At 45.8% G+C, this 24,157-nt stretch overlaps 2 protein-coding genes across 2 annotated transcripts in view; one reads left to right on the forward strand and one right to left on the reverse strand.

Annotated features, from left to right (window-relative positions):
- Nucleotides 1-24,157, forward strand: part of ATP6V1E2 (ATPase H+ transporting V1 subunit E2) — a 438,965-nt gene that overhangs the window by 401,218 nt on the left and 13,590 nt on the right. The window lies entirely within an intron of this gene.
- Nucleotides 1-24,157, reverse strand: part of PRKCE (protein kinase C epsilon) — a 511,185-nt gene that overhangs the window by 79,388 nt on the left and 407,640 nt on the right. The window contains exon 11 of the mRNA XM_060169905.1: nucleotides 5,764-5,918. Within this exon, the coding sequence (XP_060025888.1) occupies nucleotides 5,764-5,918 (155 nt within the window). The remainder of the gene's footprint in view (nucleotides 1-5,763; nucleotides 5,919-24,157) is intronic.

Here is a 24,157-nt window from a genome sequence, read left to right on the forward strand (position 1 = left end):
CCCCCTTAGACCACCAGGAAGGCAAGACCACGGCGCACATCACAACTCTGTATGCATTTCCCAGGGAGGCTGGGCTTGGAGAGCACAGCCAGAGACCTCTGTACGTCTTCAGCTCTTTCTAGGGAAATCCCTCCCAAGTCCCTCCTTTTGGGCTTTGTCCCCCAGCCCTGGAGAGGACCCGACATTTCAGACTCAGGCTTATCTGAGTCGAAACGAAATCTTTGTTCCCTGCTCTTAATTGTTAATTGACTTTTTATAAACATTATCATCAACAAGGAAAGCCTTTTCTAAGCACCTCCAGAGTACAGAGTGATCTAGATGGGGCCAAAGCAGAATGCCCTTCTCTCCCTTCCGGTCCCCTTACTGCCCCTCACCCAGGGCGGACTGACTTTTGGGGGGTGATGATGATGGCTCATTAAAGATTGAAAATCTTGGAGAAATCTTGGAGCTCTCTCAGGAGAGCTTTGAAACTTACAACTTCCTCTCCTGCTGGTAAAAAGCCAAATTTTAGTGCTGTAAGTGAGGCATGTTAATCACCAATCATACTTGATATAAATAAAATACCTTGTCATTCCCCACTTGTTTTTATATCCTTCACTTCTACCTGTACAGTCCGACTAGTCATGCTCACTCTCAACTACTTTAGAAAGGAGACAAGGCAGGTATTATCCGAACCCCGCAGGGAGGCCAGTCATGAAGAGGTTCAGCAACCTGCTCAAGATTTCTCGAAGGATTCTCTAGCAGCTGTTCAACTGCTTTGTCCTGGGTACCTACGAGGTCGGGGGAGAGAAAACTGACTTTACCTTTCTTTGCTGTTTAAATTTTGATTTTTCCCTATGACTACTACTTCTATACTTTAAAAAAAGGAATTCGATTTTATAAAAATGAAGGAAGGAATTCATTCTTCTAGTATTAAGACACTTGGCCAGAGCCGCAGAAGCCATGTTCTTTACCACCCTCTGCCGCAGTACGTGTGACTGTGAGAGAAGAAGATGCATTCCTGTCTGCCAAGCCTCTGGTTCTCCTCCCAGGGAACCCCCGCTGCCCTCTGTGTCTGAGGTGGATCCCACAGTCTCTCTTCCATATCCCATGGTCAGAAGAGCATTCTCTGAGACTCAGCTGCTGTACTGAGCAGCTCAGAGGAAAACAGACAAGCTCTGAGCATGATGGAGAGTAGGAGAAAGTTCCCTGAATCAACCTTTGGAAGAAAGTCCACCCCTGAAAACCTCCCCCTGTCATGGTATGTGTGAGTGCGTAAGGGAGGGGAAGAGATTTTTAAAAGCCATAGTTAGGAAGCATGGACACACAGTAAGCTAACGCCTGCTCCCACTGCAGCACACAGAGGATCCTCAGGACTGCTGGGCAGGGGACACAGAGACAGTGCCCTGTACCGCCCATGGGGGGGAACCTGAGCAGAGAGGGCCCAGAGGAAAGGGAGCCTGTCAGCCTGGGCTCGACTTCAAGTGTGAGCCCCCAGTCAGGGAAACGACTTTTTCCCTTAGTTCCTGAACCCTGGCCAATTAGCTGCTAATTAGTTTCTGTACAAATTCCAGCAGGAAAGCTGGAAAACTCTATCTCAACTTCAGCAATGAGGTTCCTCCTGCAAAATTTGGTCTTGCCAACCTCCCAGATAAACCCCTGCACCACCCAAAATATGGTCTCCACCTGGGCTTCGGAACAGCCAGAGACGAATATGCAGACACACATACCATCTAGCCCGTGTGCTGGAAGCTTCAAACAAAGCAGCATGGGAAAGAGAGATCACATGGTCCTCATTCATCTATGAATCGAGAGAGATAAAGGAAGGGGGGCCGTTCAGGGGCAAAGAAAAAAAAAAACTGTGTGTGTGTGCTGCAGATGCTTCCAACACAGACTTTCAAAAGTGCACATGTATGAGGTAGCAACCCACTAGACTGGAAGGCTCTGGAGCATTAGAGACTAGAACAAGTATTTAGTGAGCACCTACTACAAGCAGGGTACCATCCTAGGCCAGCCAGGTAAGCACGCTTGCATGGAGTTCTCAATCACAGAATAGGTATCTTAAGTGAAAATACAAGGTTGGCAAAGGGAACCAGCCTGACCCAGAGAGATGCTGTCGCTCAGGGAAGGCATGACCCCCACGGCAGGCTGGGTGGTCAGGGGAGGCCTCCCAGAGCCGGGGCATCTGACACAGTTCTGAGGGCAGAACGGAATTTTTCTAGACCCGTGGTCCCCGAATCACCTGAGGAATGTTTTAAGAAAGTACAGATTCCTGAACCCCATACCAGACCTACTGAATCAAAGGCTCTAGGAATGGTACCCTGGAATTGCTATTCTTTAAAAAAAAAAAAAAGATTATTTATGACAAATTCAAAACATACAAAAAGCAGACAGAATAGTGAACCCCTGTGTACCCATCACCCAGCTTCAGCGATCACCAACTCATGGCCACTCCTTCCTCACCTATATCCTTATCTAGTCCCCTTGTCCAGTATTCTGGAATCTACCTATTTTTTAAACCAGAGACTCTAAGGCAGTCAGACCATAGATGTGACCTGGAAGCCACTCACTGATCAAGACACAGATTAGGAGCAAGGGAATTCCAGGGACAGTGGAGACAAAGACTAGGAGAAGTGAAAGAGAAGGGTATTTGGGGGAGAATGGCCTAATTTGGAGGGCCTTGAGGGTGGGATACACAGTTGGGGGAAGGGGGAACAGGATCAAAAGATCGTTGGGGTCCACGAGGGCCCTGTCAGCATGCATGGTGTCTTTGTGAGAAACACAAAAAGGCGTCTCCTCTGGGTAGAAAAAGCACCCCTTTCTGTGCTTTATCTTATGAGGGTTGAAGGATGCTAAGAAGGGGATCCTGTGACAATCAGCCTGTGCTTTGAAAGAACACCGGGCAGCGATGGAGAGGGAGGTAGACAGACAGAAGGGCAGAAAACCGAGAGGCAGTGAGCAAGTCACGTCAAGAAATTCTTGCCAACTAGCCAGGGAAGAAGGCAGAAGGCCTTGGAGGTTGTCCTGAAAGAGAGAGATCTTGTGCGGGGTTCTGGAGAGAGTGATATGGAAGGCACGGGCGCACGGGTGTCATCTGGAGGCGTGCAAATGCTGAAATTGCTCAGGAGGAGTAGTTGGGGATGAAGGCCGTGGGAAAACCCAGCATTTAGAAGATGGGGGTGAAGGGCAGAAGGACCAGGCCAGGTGATATAGAGACTGAAGCGAAATGGTCAAGGAGATGGGAAGGAGAGAAAGAGAGGGGGCATGTATGGCTCATAGAAGTCAACAGAACAAAAGTGTTCTCAGGTGTGATGAGAGGGAAGCATTCAACGAGGGAAGTAGAAAGGAGAAGAAACCAGACATGTAAGCAAAGGTCAAGTTTTGGAGCACCTGGAATGACTAGTCAAGTGTGGACTTGGATTTGATGAGCCCCATGGCAAGTGTCATGACGTGTAGCAGGAGCTTACTGATCAGTTACACTTCCTAAGTCTGTCACTTACGGCCTGGGGCAAATTATTTAAGGGAAGTCTGAATCCCTGCTGGTAAACTGTGGGTGATTATACCCACTCTACTAGGGAGGGGATGGGGATGATATATCAATGAATGACAATTCTTCCTGTCACTGGCACCTAACAGTGCGCTGCCTTGTAGTATGGGTGATCTTTTCACATATCTAACCCCGGTATCTCTAACTAGCCTGCAACCAGTTTTGGGGGCAGACATTAGGGTTTTAAACTAATTGAAGCCAATGGTCATTTGTTGACCATTTACTACGTGCAAGATAAGAAAAGGATGTAAAATAAGAAGATCAAAGGGTTAAAAAGAAGCAGCCTTGGCCCTAAAGGAGAGGGTGGGACTTAGTGAAGGACCCACATGGATGCCCGACCCTAACACAAGATGAAGAGTGGCAGGTGCAGCAATTAGTTTCAACTTGCAATTCATTCCCAAATTGCAAATAAAGTGTGGTGGATGGAGAGACTTGCTCTGGATGGTGGGACCAGGCTTCGAGCCGCCGGCAGGCAGTATTGCATGAGGCTTCTGGGCTGGACAGAGGAGGTGGAGAGGAGAGCAGAAAAATGAGGAAGTTGGGAATTGGCAGGTGAGTTTGAGGAAAGCTAAGAACCTCGGTAGGTTCAAAACAAGAGATCATGGGAAGTGAGGGGAGAAAGATGTTCTGGGCTGTAGTAGACATAACCTAAGGTGACCCCCAAGGTGTCACACTCTGGTATAATCTCATACCCCCTCCCCTTGTATACGGTGGCGGCGAAACTGTGACTTACCTCCAACCAAAACAATGTGGAAAAGGGATGTGATATCACTACTGAGATTATATGACATTAGAGGGCAAGGGCCAAGGGATTTGCATGTATAATTAAAGTCCCTAAGTCATTTGACTTTGAGTTAGACAAAAGAGAGATTAGCCTGGCTGCGCCCAATCTAATCAAATGATCTGTTTCAAAGAGGGTCCAGGTCTCCCTGAAGTTAGAGACTCAAAGCAGGAAAGACTTTCTCTCCTGCTGGCCTTGAGGAAGCCACGTGAATGCTCCAGCTGCAAGGAAATGAATTCTGCCCGCAACCATGTAAGCCTGGAAGAGGAGCCCAAACTTCAGATAAGAATGCAGTCTGGCTGACACCTTGATCACAGCAGAGAAGCCCAGGTGTGCCTTGCCTGGACTCCTGCCCCGTGGAAACTGTGAGATAATCAATGGGTGTTGTTTTAAGCCACTGCGTTTGTGGTAATCTGTTATGCAGTAACAGGAAACAAATACATGGACTCCTGCCGTGGAGGGCCATGAAAGCAGGCTAAAAAGTATGGGCTTTGTTATGCAGGCCATAGGGAGCCACTGACTATTTTTGAGCAGAGGGACTTTAGGGAGCTGGTGAGGGTTGGTCAGAACCCCTTGGAGAACACTTAGTCAGGGCATTGCTCCCGGGAGCAGGTCAGTGAAGTTCTGGTGAGGGATTAGTTCTGGGTTGAACCAAGCCAGCTATTCTTCTACCCAATTTAAAAAAAAAAAAAAAAAGGAGGAAGCAAAATCTGAGTAAAGAAATTGACAGTCATTGAAAAAACCTTAAGGAACTTTAGTGTCCTTGTTGCTAATTATAAATATTTACTCCTCCCAGAATTCCTGACCTCACAGAAGAGCCTGCGTAGTCTTGCTCTCTTACTGGAAAATTTCTGTGTGTGTGTGTTCATTCTATGTTTTCTTGGAAGGGGGACAAGGCAGTAATAAGGGACTGGATGATCTGTAGAGAGTCACTTCCTGTTGGATATTGTCTAGTTCCCCTCCCCTCCTCCCCCCCAAGATCATAAACCCTGAGACCCGCAAGGAACTCCTCCTTCTCCGATTCTATCTGCTGGAGACAACTAAGCCAAACAAACTCAGGAAGTGGCAAGAGGTTGGGAAGGGGAGGAAGTTCATGGCACAGAAGGAAAAAGTAAAGAGAATGCCCTGATGTTCAAGGAAGAGGGTAGGGGGTGGGGCAGAGAGAAACGAAGGTCACCCCAAGGTTACTTGGCGCCAAGCCTTTAAAACGTCGCGCTTAAGCTTTCAATCAAAACTGGCACAAACAGTGGGTCAGATCTCCCGGGGCCACTCAAATATTAACCTTCACAGTGATAAACAGCCCCCAAAAGAGCCCTCTGTAAGCAAATTGGAACAAACAGCTAATCTAAAGCGGGTTGCTAAGAGACCAGTGGGGCAGGAGCCAAGTCAGTCCAAGCATCCGGAAAGCTCTTTATTGTTTTCGCTTTTGGGGAAGAGAGGAGGAGAGGAGAGGTACCTGTAGATGACTCCATGTTGGTGGAGGAACATGAGGGCTGACGTAACCTCTGCAGCATAGAACCGGGAACGAGGCTCGTCGAATTTTCGGGACCGCTGAATCTGGAACATGAGGTCTCCACCATTTACATACTCCATGACGAAAAAGAGGCGGTCCTGAAGGGAGAGGAGGAAATGCCATTTAGCGAATTCCGCTGCAGCTGCCCATACAGGCCAGCAAGCGTACTGTGAGTCCAAAGTAACAGAACCGGGACTCAAGGACCCTAGTAGCACACGTTCTGGAGAGAAGATGAAGGAGTTAGGGTACGAAGTGTTATTCTAAAATCTGTCTGTCTTACTTTTAGAGGCGTCAGCTTGGTCTAGTGGGAGAAGCCCAAAATTGACAGAAAGGAGATCTGGGTCTCTGTATAATTTCCATTATGACCTTGAAGTGTGACCTTGGACAAGTCTCTGTCCCTTTGCAGGCTCCAGTTACCTTGATATGTGTGGTGGGTTACATCATGCCCCCCCACCCCCACAAAGGTATCCATGTCCTAATCCCTTAATGTGTGAATGTTACCTTAGATGGCAACAAAGGACTTTACAGTTGTGATTAAGTTAAGGATCTTGAGTTGGGGAGATTATTGTGCATCACCAGAGTGGACCCTAAAGGCAGTCACAAATGTCCTTATAAGAGGGAGGCAGAGGCGATTTGAGAAGGGAGGAGAAGGCAACGTGACCAGGGAGGTGGAGGTTAGAGTGATGCGGCCACAAGCCAAGGAAGGCGGTGCCACCAGAAGCTGGAAGAGGCAGAGAAGGATCTCTCCTAGAGCCTCTGGAGGGAGCACGGCCTGGCCGACACTTTGACTTCAGCTCAGGGACACTGGTCTCAGACGTCTGGCCTCCAGAACTGTGAGAGAACAGATTTCTATTATTTTAAACCACCAAGTTTGTGGTGATTTGCTACGGCAGTCTTAGGAAACTAACACAAAGCAACATGGACTAATGAGATGGTGAGAGCCCCTCCCATGAGGGCCACGTCTCACTCTGGAGGATGCTCCTTTTGGGGTTCCCACCCTGGCGTGCTTCCTATGGATTCTGTCCTCAAGAAGGGCCAAACCACAGTCGTCCCTCATTAGGGGTGGTGCCTTCTCATCTGCCCACCATTTGGAGGTGGGAAGAAGATGGACCGAAATTCACTTTTGCACAATTTCTTGCCTACAGTTTGTGGAGCCCGTAGAGTGTGGGGTGCTGTGCTAGACAGGAGGCAAAGAGTTATAAACCATCACTGTCCTGAGGCGGCCGTGGCAGCCGGGGGGCGGTTATGATCCAGGGGCAGAGATGGGAAATAGGTAGAATGATGAAAACAAAACAGGAGAAGAATGCCTTAAAGACACTGGGTGCTGAAAGGATTAGGAGAAAGGGGAGCTCTCTGAAGTGGTGGGGTCCATGGAGGATTCTAGAAGGAGCTAGGCCCTCACTTAGAGGAGGAGGAGGTGCGGGAGGTATCAACAAATACCAGGACATGGGAACAGAGAAGGCTTGGGGACCGGTAAACTGACTACGTCAGCAGGGGAGGAACGTTCATGGAGCAAAGGGGAAACAGCGAGGTGAGAGGCCAGAGGGTCAGAGTACATTCTTAACATACAGATACAGTCTCAGCGGAGCTGCCAGGAGGATGTCAGCATATTGTTTTCAACCAGAATTAGGAGAATCACTTCCATGAAGACTGAGTAAAAATCACAGTGACACTTTATTCAGGGAGCAGCCTGGACGGCATATCTACTTTATAATTGGCATCTCTTTGAAAATAAGTCCATCCTTAAGAATTGTTATGAATTCAGACTACCTTCTCCCCCCACCACAACCTCCAGAATTATTCAAGCTTTACTGGTATTCACCAAGGCCCTAAGGTCTAGCTTCTCTTCCATTTGTCTTGACCCTCCCCTTCAAAGCCTGCCTTGTTTTCTCCCCCAAGTACAATTTTGTACTCAGAGGTATTCAGAAGCCAACCACTCATTGAATCACCTAGTTCCCATTCAAATCCTTATTTCAAAAATCAAATGATCAGGCCAACCCCAATCCAACGAAACCAGAATTTCTGAGGATGGGACTCAGGCATCAGTAGTGTTCAAAGGCCCCCCTGTGATTCCAGGGGGCAGCCAGGGTAGAGAACCATTCTTCTGTCTGGTTTCCGCCAAGGTGAGATACATGGATTATAAGTTATTGGCGTTTTCCTCTTTTATCTTTTCAAGGATCTCCCAAGAACACAGGTTCTCAAACTTGTGCAGCAGAATCTGACAGAGGCTTGTTAGAACATGGACTCCTCCCCCCTCCTCCCGCCCCGCAGAGTTTCTGATTCAGAAGATCTGGGTTGGAGCCTGACACTCTGCATCTCTTAGTTCCCAGGTGATGTTATGCTGCTGGCCAGGGACCCCCACTTTGAGAACCACTGCCCTAGAGCACTTGGGGCAAGGCTGTCCCATGGCAACAACAGCTGCGTCATGCATTCAACACTGCCCTAATCTAGCTGAACCGTCAGAAACAGCTGCTACAATGCCAGTCCACGGTCACCAACTTGGACTTGGGCTTTAGCAACAATGGAGTATTTCCTTGCCTGTGTCTGAAAGAATACAAATTTCTAAAGAGGAAAAATCTCCCCTCCCCATCCTGCCTCCCTGGCTGCTTTTTTTTTTTTGTGATACGCGGGCCTCTCACTGTTGTGGCCTCTCCCGTTGCGGAGCACAGGCTCCGGACACGCAGGCTCAGCAGCGGCCATGGCTCACGGGCCCAGCCGCTCCGCGGCATGTGGGATCTTCCCAGACCGGGGCACGAACCTGTGTCCCCTGCATCGGCAGGCGGACTCCCAACCACTGCGCCACCAGGGAAGCCCTCCCCCTGGCTGCTTTTTATACTCCAGCACCGGACACACGGCATTTGAAGATAGGGGCCGTGGAGGGAGAAAGAAGAGCTCCCACGCTGATTTCATCACTTACTGGCTGTGTGACCTCAGGCAAATGACTTCAGCCCTCTGTGCTCAGTTTTCTCATCTGTGAAAATGAGGATGATAATAGGACCCAGCTTACAAAGTTCTTATGAGGATTAAATTACATATTAAAGTGCCTGGCTCATAACTGTTCCTCCATAAAGACTGTCTGTTACTATTGTTACTACAGTATTCTAGCTAGAGGTATGATAGTTAATACGGTCATTATCGAGTCTTCGTTTTCCCTGTCCTTTCAGCAGTATTTTCCCCTGATCACCTCCTCTCCCAATAAAGGCTTGCTCCCCTTAGCTTTCAGCTGGTTCTTCCCTGTGACTGTGGCAGGTTTTGTTCTGCCTTCTCTTGTAGGCTTCTCCTCTCTCCAGCCTAACTTAAAGTTAGGTGCTGGAATCCCGCAAGGCAGTGTTCTAGGCCCCCTTTCCGTACTCGCTGAGTGATCGCATCCACACCCACGGTGGCTACTGCACCTTGACACCTATGACTCGCAAACGCCTCCCTCCATTCTAGACCTCTCCTCCAATCTGTGGACCATTTACCCAGCTGTGTTTCTGACACCTCCCTCCGATGCCTCAAAGGCACTCAAACCCAACATGTTCAAAACTGCTCCATAATCTTCCCCCAGCAAACTGGGCCTCGTCCAGGGTGCCTGTCTCAGGGCAGGGCTTAACCAACCAGCCAAGTGTATAAATCAGAAACCTGAAAGTCATTCTCAATACCTCCCTCCTCTCCTTTATCCCTCATATCCATCACCAAGCCCTACTGCTTTTACCTTTTGTACCTTTGCACTTATTACCTCTGTACCTGTTACATTTGCCTTTCTGTTGTCACCACCATCATGGCCACCATTCTCGCCCAAGCAGTTATCATCTCTTGTCGAGATTCTTGCAAGTGCCTCTTACTGACACTCCCTACGTTGATTCCAGCTCCCCCCACCCTGCCCTACCAAACGCTCATCACACTATGGACAGAGTTACCCTGCTGCAATGAAAATCTGATTACAGTGCATCCCCCCTTCCTTCCCTCATTCTACTGACTCTTTCAAACGTTTCCTGATACTCTTGGAATAAATAGAAGACTCCCTAACATGCCGCGCGGCCTGTGTGATCTGGCCCTATCTAATTCTTCTGAGTAAGAAGCACTTTCAGCTGTTCCCTGTTCCCTCCACCCTGACAGCAAACTCCCTCCTGCCACAGGGCCTTTGCTCATGCTGCTCCCTCTGCTTGGCATGTTTTCCCCTCTCCTTTCACCTAATGAATCCCTCCTTGTCCTTCAGATTTCAGCGCAACCATCTTTTCTTCTAGGAAGCTGTCCCTAACTTTTCTGACCAGGTCAAATCCCCCTATTACATGCGACACTCTCCGGTGGGTCTTTGATTTGTGTCACTGATTTATGTCTTTCTCCGCCAGTAGTCTGTATACTTCATGAGGGTGGGAACTATTGGTAATTCTGCCCTGTTGGTTTGTAAGGGAATTAGTCTAACCCCAAAGAAAAGCGGCTATAATTCCCTTTAAAAACAAGCATCATGTGGGGAGAAGAACTAAAAAAGTTTAGGGGGCTCTAAGAGAGAAACAAAACCAAAGGGTGCTCTGATATTTGTATCTGCAATTTCTTACTGCTTAGGGAGTTAAAGGCTTCAAGACAAGTCAGCCTGCTGCACTAGGCCTCCTGCCTGCAGAATGTGCCCATGAGTGCCCATTCAGACCATTTCCCCCTCAGGGGGTCTCTGTCTGTATCAGCACCCAATTTTTGGTATAGCTTTGAACAGTTCTTTGGTTCCGTGGACAGATGTCTTCACCTCCCCGTGAGATGGTCAGTTCCCTGAGGAACATACCTTATACTTCCCAGCAATCACCATCACCACTACCAGCTCAGAGGCGCTCAATAAAAATCTGCTCATCCAACATTCACTCCACGTTAGCATCTTGAGGGAGGGACTCTCATTGGTTTAGTTCCTCACTGTACCCCCAGCGACTAGAATGGAGCCTGGCACAGAGTGGGTTCCTAGTGTGTCTTTGTTGAATGCACGAGGTCTTAAATACCCACCGCAGATGAGGCCCTGCTTGCTGGAAATTCAACAGTAAACCAGAGTTGGTTTCCCCATGTTACTTCTATTGTTAACCGCGTTTCGAGTTATTCTAACTTCAGCCCATCTGAACTTCAGTTTTAACTTGGTTTTCTACTCAATACAGCTCAACGTGCATGGTCCCAAAGCATGGTCAACCCTTGTGACACAGGAGGGACTGTTTTTAAAGCAAGACAAGTTTTTCACTTCTCCTCCCTCCGTTCAGTGAGTCTGGATTGTTTCTGACCTCCACACCTAACACATTTGAGAAGCATGTTTTGATGCAGAGTGAGAACCTCAAGTCATTCTGGGAACTGCTTAATTACATAAACTGAAATCAAAAGAAAGCTGGCAAACCCAGCAGCTACTCATTAATCCCCTCTTGGCATCAGTAGAAAACAAAACAAAACAAAACCCCAACTTCCTTGTAAAGTAAGCAAGTATGTTTTCTGAGGTAATCAAAGATTTTAAAAGCCTTATTCTACCTCCTCCTCCCTTAATCACACCTGAATGTCTAAAAAGTTACGGTCTTGCGATAGCAAGTAAAATAATAAAATCAGGAAAGAGATTATATGTCATGGCGATTTAGGGTAAGAATAGTTAATAATGACCTACCAGCCGGAAGGGCCACGCCATGTGTTTGAAATTCCCATTGGGCTCTATTTTCCCAGAGTGCTAACCTTTCCTGACTTTGAAGGGAAAACTAGGCCCTCCCTGTTCATCTTTCAAGGTGTGATGGATAGCCAGAGGCTTCCTCTCAGCAGCACAGCATGTCCTGCCAATTGGGTTTGTTTAGACACACATTCTCCATCGTTTGTTAGCTGTTTATATGTGCAAAGAGTCTATCATCTTTGAATCAATTTCACAGGAATGCCCAACAAAACACTGGACTTGGAACAGTCCGTCTTTGATGTGCCAATGACAGGATGAACAATTTCTCTAAGGTACCATCTGAGGGAATCATGGGGCCTGACCTCACACTCTGTAGCATCTCCTTTTCTCTCCACGTCTCCATCATTTAACCTATCAACTCGACAGGTCTCTCCTGGGTGCTCTGCCCTGAGGTAGGTGACTGGGAGATATGGAAGATGATATAAGCCATGGTTTCGATTTTTGGGAGCTAGGAATTGAACACAGGAAACCACAGAAAGCAACACGAAATGCTCTATCATTATGTGCTAAACCCTTCTGTATCAAATCAGATTGTGAAACCTATGTATCTGGGACCTTATCTTCTTAGGCCCCTAGAGAAGAACTGTCTGTCATCCAGGCCTTAGCACTTACAGAAAATCATTATAAGAAACACTCATAAGAAAATTCTTTCTGTATTTTGTTTTCCATAATACAACTGGTATTGATGGAACTAGCCATTGCTATAGGAATTTTGTTGAGACAAATCTGAATTAGGGAAAGACCACAATTGAGGTCTTGAACAACAGAAGGTGGAAGGAGTAGAGAGCCTGGCAAGTTAGAAGCACAGCCCTGAAGGGCAGAGGTAAGCAAGTGTGGCCACTGCATATGGGGATATGAGGAGGGTGAGAGTAAACCAGTGAAAAAACTTGGATATAGGAATGAAGGAGACAGATTCGATGGTGGGGTGAGGCCAGATGGTTCTGAAAACACAGGTGGGAAGTAAAGACCTCTAGAGATCTTCTGAGCTGTACATTGGCATAACTAAAGCTGACTAAAAAAAAAACTATTCTAAAAGCAGAGTTTAGGATGGGTGGAAGGAAGGTTGCTTGAAGTTATTCCATCTCTTCCCTATTTCCACTGTGTTAAATGTTTTATTATCTTTGAGAAAGACCAACAAGCAACCCTCCCTCTCCTCTATTACACTTCCTGGATCGAAGGAAAGATTCGACCACTTCGGGAAACGTAACCACCTCAATTTTATTTCCCCACCAAGACGGAACAGCCAACATCACAATCAACTAAAAACAGTCAGTCATGAGTGAGACTCTCCAGTTCTCAGGGAGACGCACCATCTGTGGACTACAGGCAGAGCCTTGTTCAACTGGTGTCACAGACCTTCCACTAAGTTTGGTGAAAGAGAGCTGTAGATAATAAAAAGAAAGGACCTTTCTTCTCACTGAAGACTTACCTGTCAATTAACAGAGAATGAGAGTCTCATCTGAATAATAATTATGATCAGTGATGTAAATTTTCTTATGCAATGACACTAATAATTATCACCCAAAAAATGTCGTTTAAAAAGCTTCACGTTCACCCATCCTCAGCCCTTCGCAGCTTTCTCCCCCTCTCACCTCCCACTGTGCAAGGCCTTACTCGGTTGTGGTCTTCGCCAAATTCAGATTTATCTCAACCAAATTCCTACAGCCACGGCCAATCCCATCAACGCCAAGAGTGGAACGGAGATTACAGAATGGATTTTCACATCGCTGTTTTTTACAATAATCTTCCGTAAGTCACAGATGGTAGAGTCTACCCTCCTTGGGGTAAAAGGGGAGAAGTATTTTTCGTGGGGGAAGTATTAACCTAATCAGAACTGGCCAAATAGTAAAAATTCCACGCAAAAGTCGCTGGTTGAGAAGGTATAAACTTCATTCATGTCCATCTAATGTTTGTTTCCAACTGCTTTTAACCCTGCTTATTGGAAGTACACAGGACACCTCAAGTCTAAAGTGACCTAAAGCTGTACTAAACTGACTCACTCGATAAAGCTCAAAATAAACATTTCCTGCCTCTGATTAGAGCTGCACTTAGCCCAGGGAAAATCTTCAAGTTACTGCCAACCTGCCCCACGCACACTGATCTGTGTGTGAAAGCCAGGGCAAAGGGGGAAAGGCTTTGGTTCAATACGTCAGAGAACACTTGCCTTTCATAGGGTCATCAACATCTTAGGAAATAGAAGTTACTATCACATGATATGATAGGACATACAGAATGGCCCCCAAATAGGCTACATCTCGATGATGCTGACACCAGAGTGACCTCATGCCATGAATAAGAGCAACATCTAAAGGTAAGTAGGAATAATGGTTTGTTGTTAGTTTTCTCTTTGAAAATGATAGAATCCAGGGGGTTTAGATGGGGAACACGGCAGTGAAATGTGCAGCGGTGTGGTTTCGCTGAGGCTCCCTCTTATTCCACTGCATTACCAGAGTGGCAGCATCACCTGACGGTACCAGGCTCCTTCCTGGTTTTTCACCCTCCGGCTGCTTTCTCCATCAAGTGCCACTCCTGGGGTGTGGCTTCTGGCTACTGTCCTCTGTCCCTGGCTGTTGACATGGACTCCAGGAAAGCAGCAAGGCATCAGGAACCTTGCCCCTCACTCGTCTGCCCAACTTAGGAGCCTGGCCATCTTGTAGAGGTTTCACGCTCTGCAGTGTGCCTGTTGCCCACTGAGAATCTGGTCTGCCCATTCTGGGCAAGATGGTGACACAGGCCAAATCTGTCTTTGATGATACCAAGAGTTAATTTAAACAGAAGGAAAACACTGTCACCACTGTCACCAGCAGTCAGCTGTCTGAAGCCAAAGTTAAGAACTGAATGAAGGCTCCCTGTAAGTGTTTTTAAGCAAAGGAATGAAAGTATTCCTGTTCTAAGCCCATTTCCCCATCCAGCCAAGGCCCATGTCATAGCCTTGTCCTTTACCAACACTCCTTTCATGAGCTCAGGCTTTCTGTCTCAATCCAGTGTGTGACTGCATCACACTCTGACTGTCCCGCCAATACTTCCTGTGTCCCCAGCAGGATGTAAGGCCCAACAGGTGGGCCTCAAGACTCCCCTTTCTTGTGTACCCCCTGCTTATCTAGGCTTGGTGCATGTCTAGCTGGTAAAGAAGAACTAAGTGAGTAGCTCTGCTCTCCAGCTCAGATGCTAGAAGATGGACCCCAGGCAGAATGGAAGCAGCCCATGTAGCTGCTCCTCTGATTCCAGAAACTTCAGATGCCACCTTATTTCCCGTGCCCAACACAAAAAGAAGCCCCTACAGAGGTCACACCTGAGGTCTGATTTCCAGGAGGCTCGCGCACCTGCTGTGGTAAATAAAGCCTACAGTCCTGGGTCAGGCCAGCCACGAACTGTGTCATGGCTGCAATTGTTGTTGCTGTTTTCTCTCTCATTGTTTTTTGTTTCTTTGCTTGCTTGCTTAATTCGATTTAGAATGCAATTCTGCTAACCAATTCAGGCATCAGAATGTACCCACATCAATGTTAAAATGACCCGTCTATTCAGTGAAAAGTAATCAAGGAAATGTTTTTCCAATTTTACACATAAGGAACAACCGTTCAGTTAACTTTACATCCAGCTGTCAACGTCACAATAGTTCCTCTTTTCTTACCTTTCCTTTTCTTCCCAAAGAATATACAAAGTTCTTGTGACAGTTTTAAACATAAGCAAATACCAGGCAGCTGACCCTAAAGAGAGAAGGTACATCACTATTTCTCTTCAGTTGTGGGAAGGAAATACAACCTGCTTAGATGGAAATATTTAGGTTGAGCCCACCGTACAGAGAAGGAAGGAAAGCTTCCCCTCACACCCCCTGGCTTGGTGTAGCAGTCAGAGCTGATCCTACACGTAGCGGGCAGTGATGTGGTGAGAACCTCTGTTTAGCCTGCAGACCGGATAACAGATGCACACTGTGGTCTATGCAGCAAATATCTGAGTTTCCAATGAAACATTATTTCTCCACTTGGAATGCTGGAAGGACGGCACTCTCTTCCATTCCAAAGTTTACCCATTCACTAGGACCTGGCTCACGCCCGATTCAGCCAACACTGACCTTTTCCCTTCCTATCTGCTCCGGAGCTTTCTGTCTGCACCAGTTTGAGTTCTTGGTTATTCTTACAACACTCTTTAGTGGAAGCAGGACACAGGTAGCAACTGCTCCTGTAGCAGCTGGACTCTGCTGGTCATACCACAAGGTCAGTGTGGTATCCGATTCTGGGCACCATATTTGATGCCGACAAACTTGGAGTTCTTACAGAGGATGGCAAACAGGAGGGTGTGGAGAAGCCGAGACCTATAAGAAGCGGCTGAAGGAAGTGGCCATTGTCAGCCTCAAGAAACCCACTCTTAGAGGATGCTGAGAGTCCGAGCTGAATGAATGAATGAACAAATGAATTAGCTATCAAACAAAGGAACACACTGAAGAGGAACTCTCTTCAAACGAGTGAAGTATTGCCATGTTGGTAATCAACTGCAGGACTGCCATGTTGGTAAAGACAATCTGTGTTATTGCAGATTAACTAAGACCAATGGGTAGAAGATAAACCGAGGCCCCTTTTATCAACGTCTAGGAAAGACTGTAAAGAACTCGGCCTTCTGTCTGGATCCTGCTGCCTTGTTCTGCAGTGAATTCCTTCCCACCTGAGAAGGCCAGCCTTGTATGGATCATCACTTTGCAGGGCTGTTAACAGAAACCCTCTTTGTTCATTGAGGGGATGGGCCACATGAGCTGGCTGAGCCACAGAATCCCTTGGGAGCACTTTAAAGCATGCAGATTTCCGGGCCCTTCGATCGGAGCTTCTAACTCTGGCTGGGCCTTGGGAATGTTAACTTCATTTTAAATTCCCCAGGTAGCTCCAAATGCTCAGTGAAGTTTGGGAACCACTGGACTGGACAACTGTCCTGGCTTCTGACATCAGGATTTGGTGATTTCATTGCATTGGGTTCTGCATCTTTTTGTGAGAATTTCATGTGTCGGTAAGTCCAACAAAGTGTAAATTCTTGGACCAGTGGTTTCTAGCTTTCCTTCAGCCCAGGACTCTTGACAGACAAGGTGTGCTCTCAGGAAAAGCATGGCTTTCCACAACAGGAGGTATCTCCTGCCGTGACCAGGGCCATGTCTCCTGCATCCCTGCAATGCTTCGTACCATGCTGGGCTCATCCAAGCCACTCCACTAACGCCATAATAAAGCTCTTATGTGTAGTTGATACCACGCTGTACCGTGGATTTGCAAGTGCGGGGCCATATGAAAACAAATCAAGGGCCTGAAATTCCCACCCACAGTTGGAGAGCTGTGGTTTCACCACATTATTGTATTTTGTCTTTTCCAGTTTATCAGTCCCACTTGGCCTGACTTGCAGTCCCACAGACACCTCGGTGGATTCATATGCATGGCTGCCCCAAACCAAATAAACCACACCACGATGGCAAGAAAGCTCTGCTGACATCTCCGCTGTGCTAAATTCCCTTTCATGTTCTGACTCCTTTAATAAAGCCGAAATGAAAATGTGCTAATCTGGGGGAAATTGGCAACTTGGAAATAATACACTAATGTATGCATACAACTCAATCTTGTGGATTCTGGACGCTTGATCACATTGTTTTAAATCTTAAGTGGCATGGCTGGTGGCTGCGGGCAAGCTGAAGAGGATTTCCATACCACTTCACTAATACTTTCATTTGATGACAGATAGAGCATGAAGAGAGGTTTTTCATTATTAAATTCTTTGATCTCCATACTTCCACCCGGGTTTACTCTGAACCCCAGGCAGTGCGGTGAGATAAACTTGTACGTATTTGGTGTAATAGCGCAGTGTCCTCTCCAAGGAACTGTTTAACCTCAGCTGGATTCCGGCATGTGTTGTTTTCTAAAAAATCCATGAGCACAGACTCCCATCAACACTATGCAGTCTGCATGCAGCAGGTGTAGGTGTTTGTAGAAGCAGAACAAAAACAGCCTGTGTTTAATCTGTGCACAGACCTTTTGTTCTTAATGACCTGAAAAGGTGGTGAAATAGACAAAGCAAGTGAGAGTTTCAGGACCAAGTCTCGCCTCTGATACAAACCGAGGGCCGGCAATTCCGAGAGGCGGCTGGTTTCTCTAAATGTAGAAATCCATGATCTCAATGGCCTTGTTAATGACACGAATGAGGAAAAAGACTTGGAGAACCTCAAATGAAATGTCCATAACTTGACTGTAGTCAAGTTTGTAGAACTCTGCCAGTGGATGTTCTTGAATGTTCTGACAGCCTTCTCCATCCACATCCTCACCTGCATGGTGTAGCGGTCCAAACTCAGCCTCTGGACCCAGACTGCTCGTGTTCAAATCCTAGCTCAGCTACTCTCTGGCTGTGTGAACTGGACAATCAGGGGTGTTGGTTTCCCCATCTGTAAAATCAAGATTCGATAGTAGCTACTTCTTGGAAAATTATAATAGATTATCCTTATCGTAGGTGCCTGGCCCCCAAAGAAGTGCTCAGGAAAATATTAGTTTCAAGTTTTCATTCACAAGCTTCCATTCAGTGGCTTCATATGGCTCAGTGATGAACACATTTCAAATCAGTCCATTAGTTTGTATTTATAGAGGGCTTTCAAAAAGGCTACAGCCTAGTTGGAGGAGTGAGAAGCTCCAATGAAGTAAGAGTTAACACCACAGGAGGGTATTTTATTATTTGTGGATTTATGATGAAGAAATAGTGAAGGAAAGCTCCATGGAAGAGCTGGGACTTAGAGGTGAAAGGGAATCAAAATGAGGAGAGTTTGGGTCTTCCAGGTGTAGGAGAACCGTGAAGTCACAGAGATGGGATGCATTTGGTAGACTTTGGGAATGGTGAGGAGGTCTAGCTGTTTGAAGCAAACCATCTCTAACGCGGCCTTTCCGTTTTTCTTAGAAAATTATAATCTAAGATTAATGTGAGGACACAATTAACAAGTGGAAACTGACAATGGCTCTAATTTATTGAGCACCTACTACCTGTGAAGTATGAGCTACTTTTCCACTGATGCAACAATCTTGAAAGCAGGTGTTAATATCCCCATTTTCCACGAAGAAACAGTGGCTCAGAGGAGTCAGCTGACTTGCCTGAGGCTACTGGTAAGTAGTACTGCTAGAATTTGAACCCAGATCTGTCTGCCCCTAAGCCAGGGCTCTTTCCATCACCCTCAGCATCATTCAATAAAGCTGACATTAGAGGTCACATTTTATGGATCAGAAATAATGGTGCTTGGGGCTCAGGTTAAAGACTCTGTGTTCACGTCTGCACATGAAACCTCTACTCAGGCTGTATTTGTAGAGGCGGTCTTGAATCTCTAAGACACAAATTCTGGTGCTTTCTGAAGCAGCATGACAAGGATTTGTTCCTCTCTCTGGGACTCTTGACCCTCTTTAGAGTCAACACAGAATCTAGGTGAATACAACGTCATGTCTTTTATACAGTGGTCTGCTCTTTGACAGATTCCACCATCTGGACCACCAATGTGAAACTGTAAGGGGGAAAATGTCCCCGGAGTGGGGGAGAGAAAACACTGGTGCTACGGCCCATATTATCCACGACAACAGAAGCTAACACCACCCTCAAGTCCATGGGCCAAGGGCTACTTTGTGATACTGCAGGCAAAATTAAGGTTAGGATTTTAACCTTAAGAAAACTCCACTCTTCCTACCTTACTGGAGCAGTAAGGTGGGAAATAAAGATAAAGGAGTATACTAGAATTGACCAAAAAATTGCCAATCTGGGGCTGTTTAAAGTAGGAACAGTAGTCCTAACTTCTTATAGCCCTGAAGGTGTTATTATACCAAAGTCACCAAGTAAAACTAAAATAACATTCAAAACTCTTTCTACCAAGACTTAAAAATATGTGCTGATTTTATTATTACAACAGTAATTCTATTGGTATTAGTGATAATACAATGATATAGTCTGGAAAAAGTTTTCCATCAGAAAGGTTTACTGGTTGACAAGAGCTCATATTACCTTTGTAACATGGAAATCTGAATTTCCTGATAAATGCCAGATAAATGAACGGATTTCAAAGTAGTGGAAACTAATTTTTTAAATGGTCAGAAAATATATGAACGAATATTATGTTTTAAACTGTAAAGCACCATATGCATGTGTTATTGTTGCTGATTCATATAGTTCTTGCACAGCACACACTCAAAAAAAAAATCTCTACTTATAGAAACATACCACAGATGCATATCACACCGTTACCCAGACAAGACCTACCCTTAGCCTTCAGAAATCACTGCAAAGAACAGTTGTATGACCTTAACTTTACCAGTTACATGACTGGCAACTCGGAGAGACTTCACCCTGCAGGTGGTGAGCTGTAGGTAAGGGAGAATTGTAAGTGAGAGTTCTAAAGAGGCTTCCATGTAAAAGACAGTATCCCAGATGCTCTAATTTGTTGCCTCGCTGAAAAACGTGCTACTTCTCCACTCAAGAGCCTTCAGTCACTTGAAACGAAACCCAAATTATCAGTAGTAGTGCTTTTCAAACTTTAGCATGCGTAAGAGTCAACTGGACACTTTTTAAAAAACACAGATTCCTGGGCCCCAAAATACTGAGGCTGTAAGGTCTAGGTTGGGATGTGAGAGTCCGCATTTCCCAGAATGAGAAATGAGCTTCGTCCCAACAAGCTCCCAGGTGATGCAATGCTGCTAGTCTAGGGATCCCACTTTGAGTAGTTGAGGTTAGAACCGCCCCCAGTCTGGTGGTCATCTAAATTTCAGCCTATCTCACGACTTCCTGCTTGAGTTGATTTCTCTTCATTATGGCAACCACTCCTCGCTCTTGGTCACTTCTGAACCATCCTGGCAACTCTGCCCCAGGTCCCTCCTCTCCACCTATCAGACTCTTCCTATTCTCTTCCTCCTTGGTGGTGCCTTTTCCAGTGAAGACAGTATTGAGAAAACTCTTCCTCCTGTGAATTCATGGCAGTACCTAAACCAGCCATGTGATGATTCATCACACCCTGTACATTATAACCTTATGCCATTGGCTTACATTGTTAGGACAGAGAAGTTTATTTAACTCAGTGTTTTTTTTTTTCACCCCACTTCTTCAACTGGACTTTCTCAGTCCTTGAGAGCAGGAATGATACCTTGCATATAATAGTCAATCGATTAATAATGACTGATTAGACTTACCGATCAACATAGTTAATATAATTTTGGTTTGACTTGGGTAAGGTTGTCTAAATTACTAAGATGGGTGAGTATCGTTACTCTAGACAAGCCAATTCAACACTGTTTCATGGTCTTCGTTCTCAGAGCGGCCCCTGAGGTCTCTTTCTGAATCCTTTATTGGACCTAACAGAGCAGGCATGCTCAGAAATTAGATGGTTGATTACGTGAGTGGCTCGCCCAAATGGACTACTTCTCTTCCTCCTGGATACAAACCAGCTTAGGTTTATACCCATTCATGACCCTACTTTTAAGAATTCCACTGGGGAGCCTACCCACCAATGATGTAAAGTACAGGCAAACCATCAGAGTCTCACATGGACGACAAAAACAAAAGATTTTTCAATTGCCTTCTGACTAATTCCTTACTTAGTGAAATAATCAGAGAGCTGGTGAGGAAACTCTACTTTCAACCACAGTGTTATGTAAAAAATGTGCATTCTCTTGCAATACTGACTTACAAACAATCCGATGCCAGGAAGCTCTAACAAATGCCTGGAAAAGGGGTATATTTCCAGATCCACATGACTTTTACTGTTCCTCTGTGTTGCGTCAGATTCTTGGTTTGCCACGTGGGAGGAGAGCTAAGAAACTATTACGAAGTGAACTGGCTCTATAAGGATGGGCGATCCTGCAACTTTGGGCTTCCAGGCTTTGCTAAACTAAATGGAAGTTTGGTTCATTCATTTCATAAAAGGCAATCAATCTCTGGCAGATACTTCTTGAGCACATACTAGAGATGCTAGACAGTCCCACCCGTAAACTGCTCATTCTCCATCTCTCTCTCCAAACTCCAAGACGTTGTCTACCCTTGAAATCATACCTGTGGTTTCATTTTGTACCATGTCGGCTGGGCCTATACCTGGGTATCTGAATATGTAGATGAGACGAGCATGACTTTAAAACAGCACTCAGCTCACGGCCTTGGGCTGAGAGATACCCTTTCACCTCTGCCTCCCAGGCACGGCCGAAACTGCTTCTCAGGGCTCTAAACCAATCCTTTAATACCATTCTTTGCTCAACCACTGCACCAAAGTATTTTAATGGACAAGGACTCACTATCTAGTACACTTCATCAGTCTGGCATTTGTTCAAATATGAGACTGTGATAGCTTGAACAGGAGCAAACTGGAAATATATCTTTATAAAGAAATACATTGCTTAGCCAATTGATAGCCAAGTCAAATGCTCAAATGTACAAACCTTTATAATTAAGAACACACATTTTTAAGTACACCAACAGCACCCATCTATTTGGCCAGTGTGCTAATTCAAATTACCCTTATCTTTTTATCAGGGAAGGTTCTGAGGAACCTCTACCTGGCGACAACCTGCGAGCAGTTCTAACTCCTGTCATCTTTTTGAACACATTCCATATATTTCAGATTTACCACCAATTCTAATTGCCCAAATTAGTTTTCTTTTGCTGTGCATCTGTTTGGATAAGATAAAACTCTGCCAACTTGGTTAAAACAGAAGCACTGATCAAAGAATCATTAGCAAGAGCTCCCCACTAACCCCAAAGGCAGACCTCACCAGGACTAACTCTCCTCTTCTCCGTGAAGCCCTCGACCAAGTTCCCACGTACTTACAACCCAGGGTCAGCCAGTGACAACAGTTGCCTGTAACCTAACAGCACAGCGAGAAACTTCTGCCTTGCTCTAATCATCCAAATGGAAAATTTACGAGAGATACAGACAGATCAGGTCACAGACTATGTCCTGAGCACTAGAAATAACTTATTTTCACAATTTATTTCAACAAAATGTACTGGGTAACATGAAGTTGTTCAATGAATACAAGCCTAGGATTTTCAATGGGAGTAGATGGTTCCCTGCCCTCTTTCCCAGAGACCAGACTATCAAGATTGCAACCTACAGCCTTGGCCACTTCAACCTCGCCTTATCTACCTTCATTCGCAAATTTTTGTGAAAAGAAAGGGAGAGCAGGAAAGCAAGATCTGAATAAAGGTAGGTGACTCTTATTACTTCAACACTTCCTTTGGGGTGACTTGAGCCAAGCCGACACTCAGATGGGCGTGCTGGCGGAAAAAGAGGGGAAACAACAAAACACGAGAAAGGAAATTTACAAACGCTTCCCCCTCACCCGATACTGCACTGGGCTATCTCATCTCCCCGAAGACCCGTGAAGCCCCTTACCACTTGCACACTCTTCCCCTAGGTCACGGCCGTTACTCCTATATTCTCTCAAGGGAAATGCAAGGATTAAAATGGCTCAGCTAGTGGCAGCCAGCCCTTTGGAATGTCTGTGAAATAGTCATCTCTGGAGGGTCGCTGCTGCATCTCTATAAATGGGTTGGGGGGTGAGGGTCGTGGGGCTGTGCAAGACAGCCCCAGAAGAGAGAGTTAAGACAAACTAAACAGCAGCATTCCACCAGCCCCTTGTGCATAAGGCAAGGGTGCCTTCGCTCCCCAGGAGACAATGCCATCAGCTAAAGCATGAATCAACTGGTCTGCTCTATTTTCTAAACTTGCGCAAACACTTTCCTGGAATCGGCAACATGACTCAAAGCACCTGTGATCATTTATGGCTTGGAGATATAACACAAATACTTCAGGATAATTTTCCAATTGGAAAATATTTAAATTTTCTTTTTTGTATGTGTTTCTAACCTCCAGTGACATCAGATCTTGATCATTAAGATAATGCCAAGGCCGGTCAGAGGTAGCTAATTCTAGAATAAGAAGGTAAAAGGGATTCTGCTAAAATCTGAACAGCACTTTCTCCAGATTACTACAGTTACAACAGATCTTATCTGAACTGTGGTCCTCACACACAAATAACCGCTGGCTATTCAGATTGGAAGAATAACAAATTATTCACCAAAACGGTGTGCTCCTTTTTTTTTTTTTTTTTTTTTTTTTGATTGTGAAGCTTAACTGCACAGACCGTAGGATGGAAGGCCTGTTGGGAGTATCAGAGGAAGTCTGTGCGTGAAACAACGCCTGCTTTCGCTATTTCCAGAGTATGCGAGAAACTATGACAAACCCAAAACACTGTTTCTGAGATTCTTGGAGGAGTTGTTTAGTTCAGCCACAGACACATTCCCTGCTCTGGGGAGACTAGATAAACAGCATTCTTTCGAGGTGCAGGTCTTAAACAGTTGCTTCCCCCTTTTCTCTTCCCCTCTTAATAGGAGGCTTTTAGGTTTGAATAAACCAGGAACTACACCAACCCCCTCCCCACTCCTTTACCCGTCTGAATACAAGAAGCTTGGAGAATTATTATCAGACACTCTATGATCCTAGCTCTGAAGTGGGGGAGAATTTAAATATTTTGAAGGGCCAAGAAAGGGCAAGGGTAAAATAAGTTAAGAGCACGGTTTTGTAAGTTAGAAAGTCACTATTTTCTCCTCCATACTCTGGTTAAAAACTAAGAGCCACATCTGCAGAAAGCATGCACTTGCTATCAGCAACAACAGACCTCCCCTTCAATCCCCCCACAGTAGTTA

Source organism: Lagenorhynchus albirostris, chromosome 13 (assembly GCF_949774975.1).
Source record: "Lagenorhynchus albirostris chromosome 13, mLagAlb1.1, whole genome shotgun sequence".
In the NCBI taxonomy this organism is placed as follows: Eukaryota; Metazoa; Chordata; class Mammalia; order Artiodactyla; family Delphinidae; genus Lagenorhynchus; species Lagenorhynchus albirostris.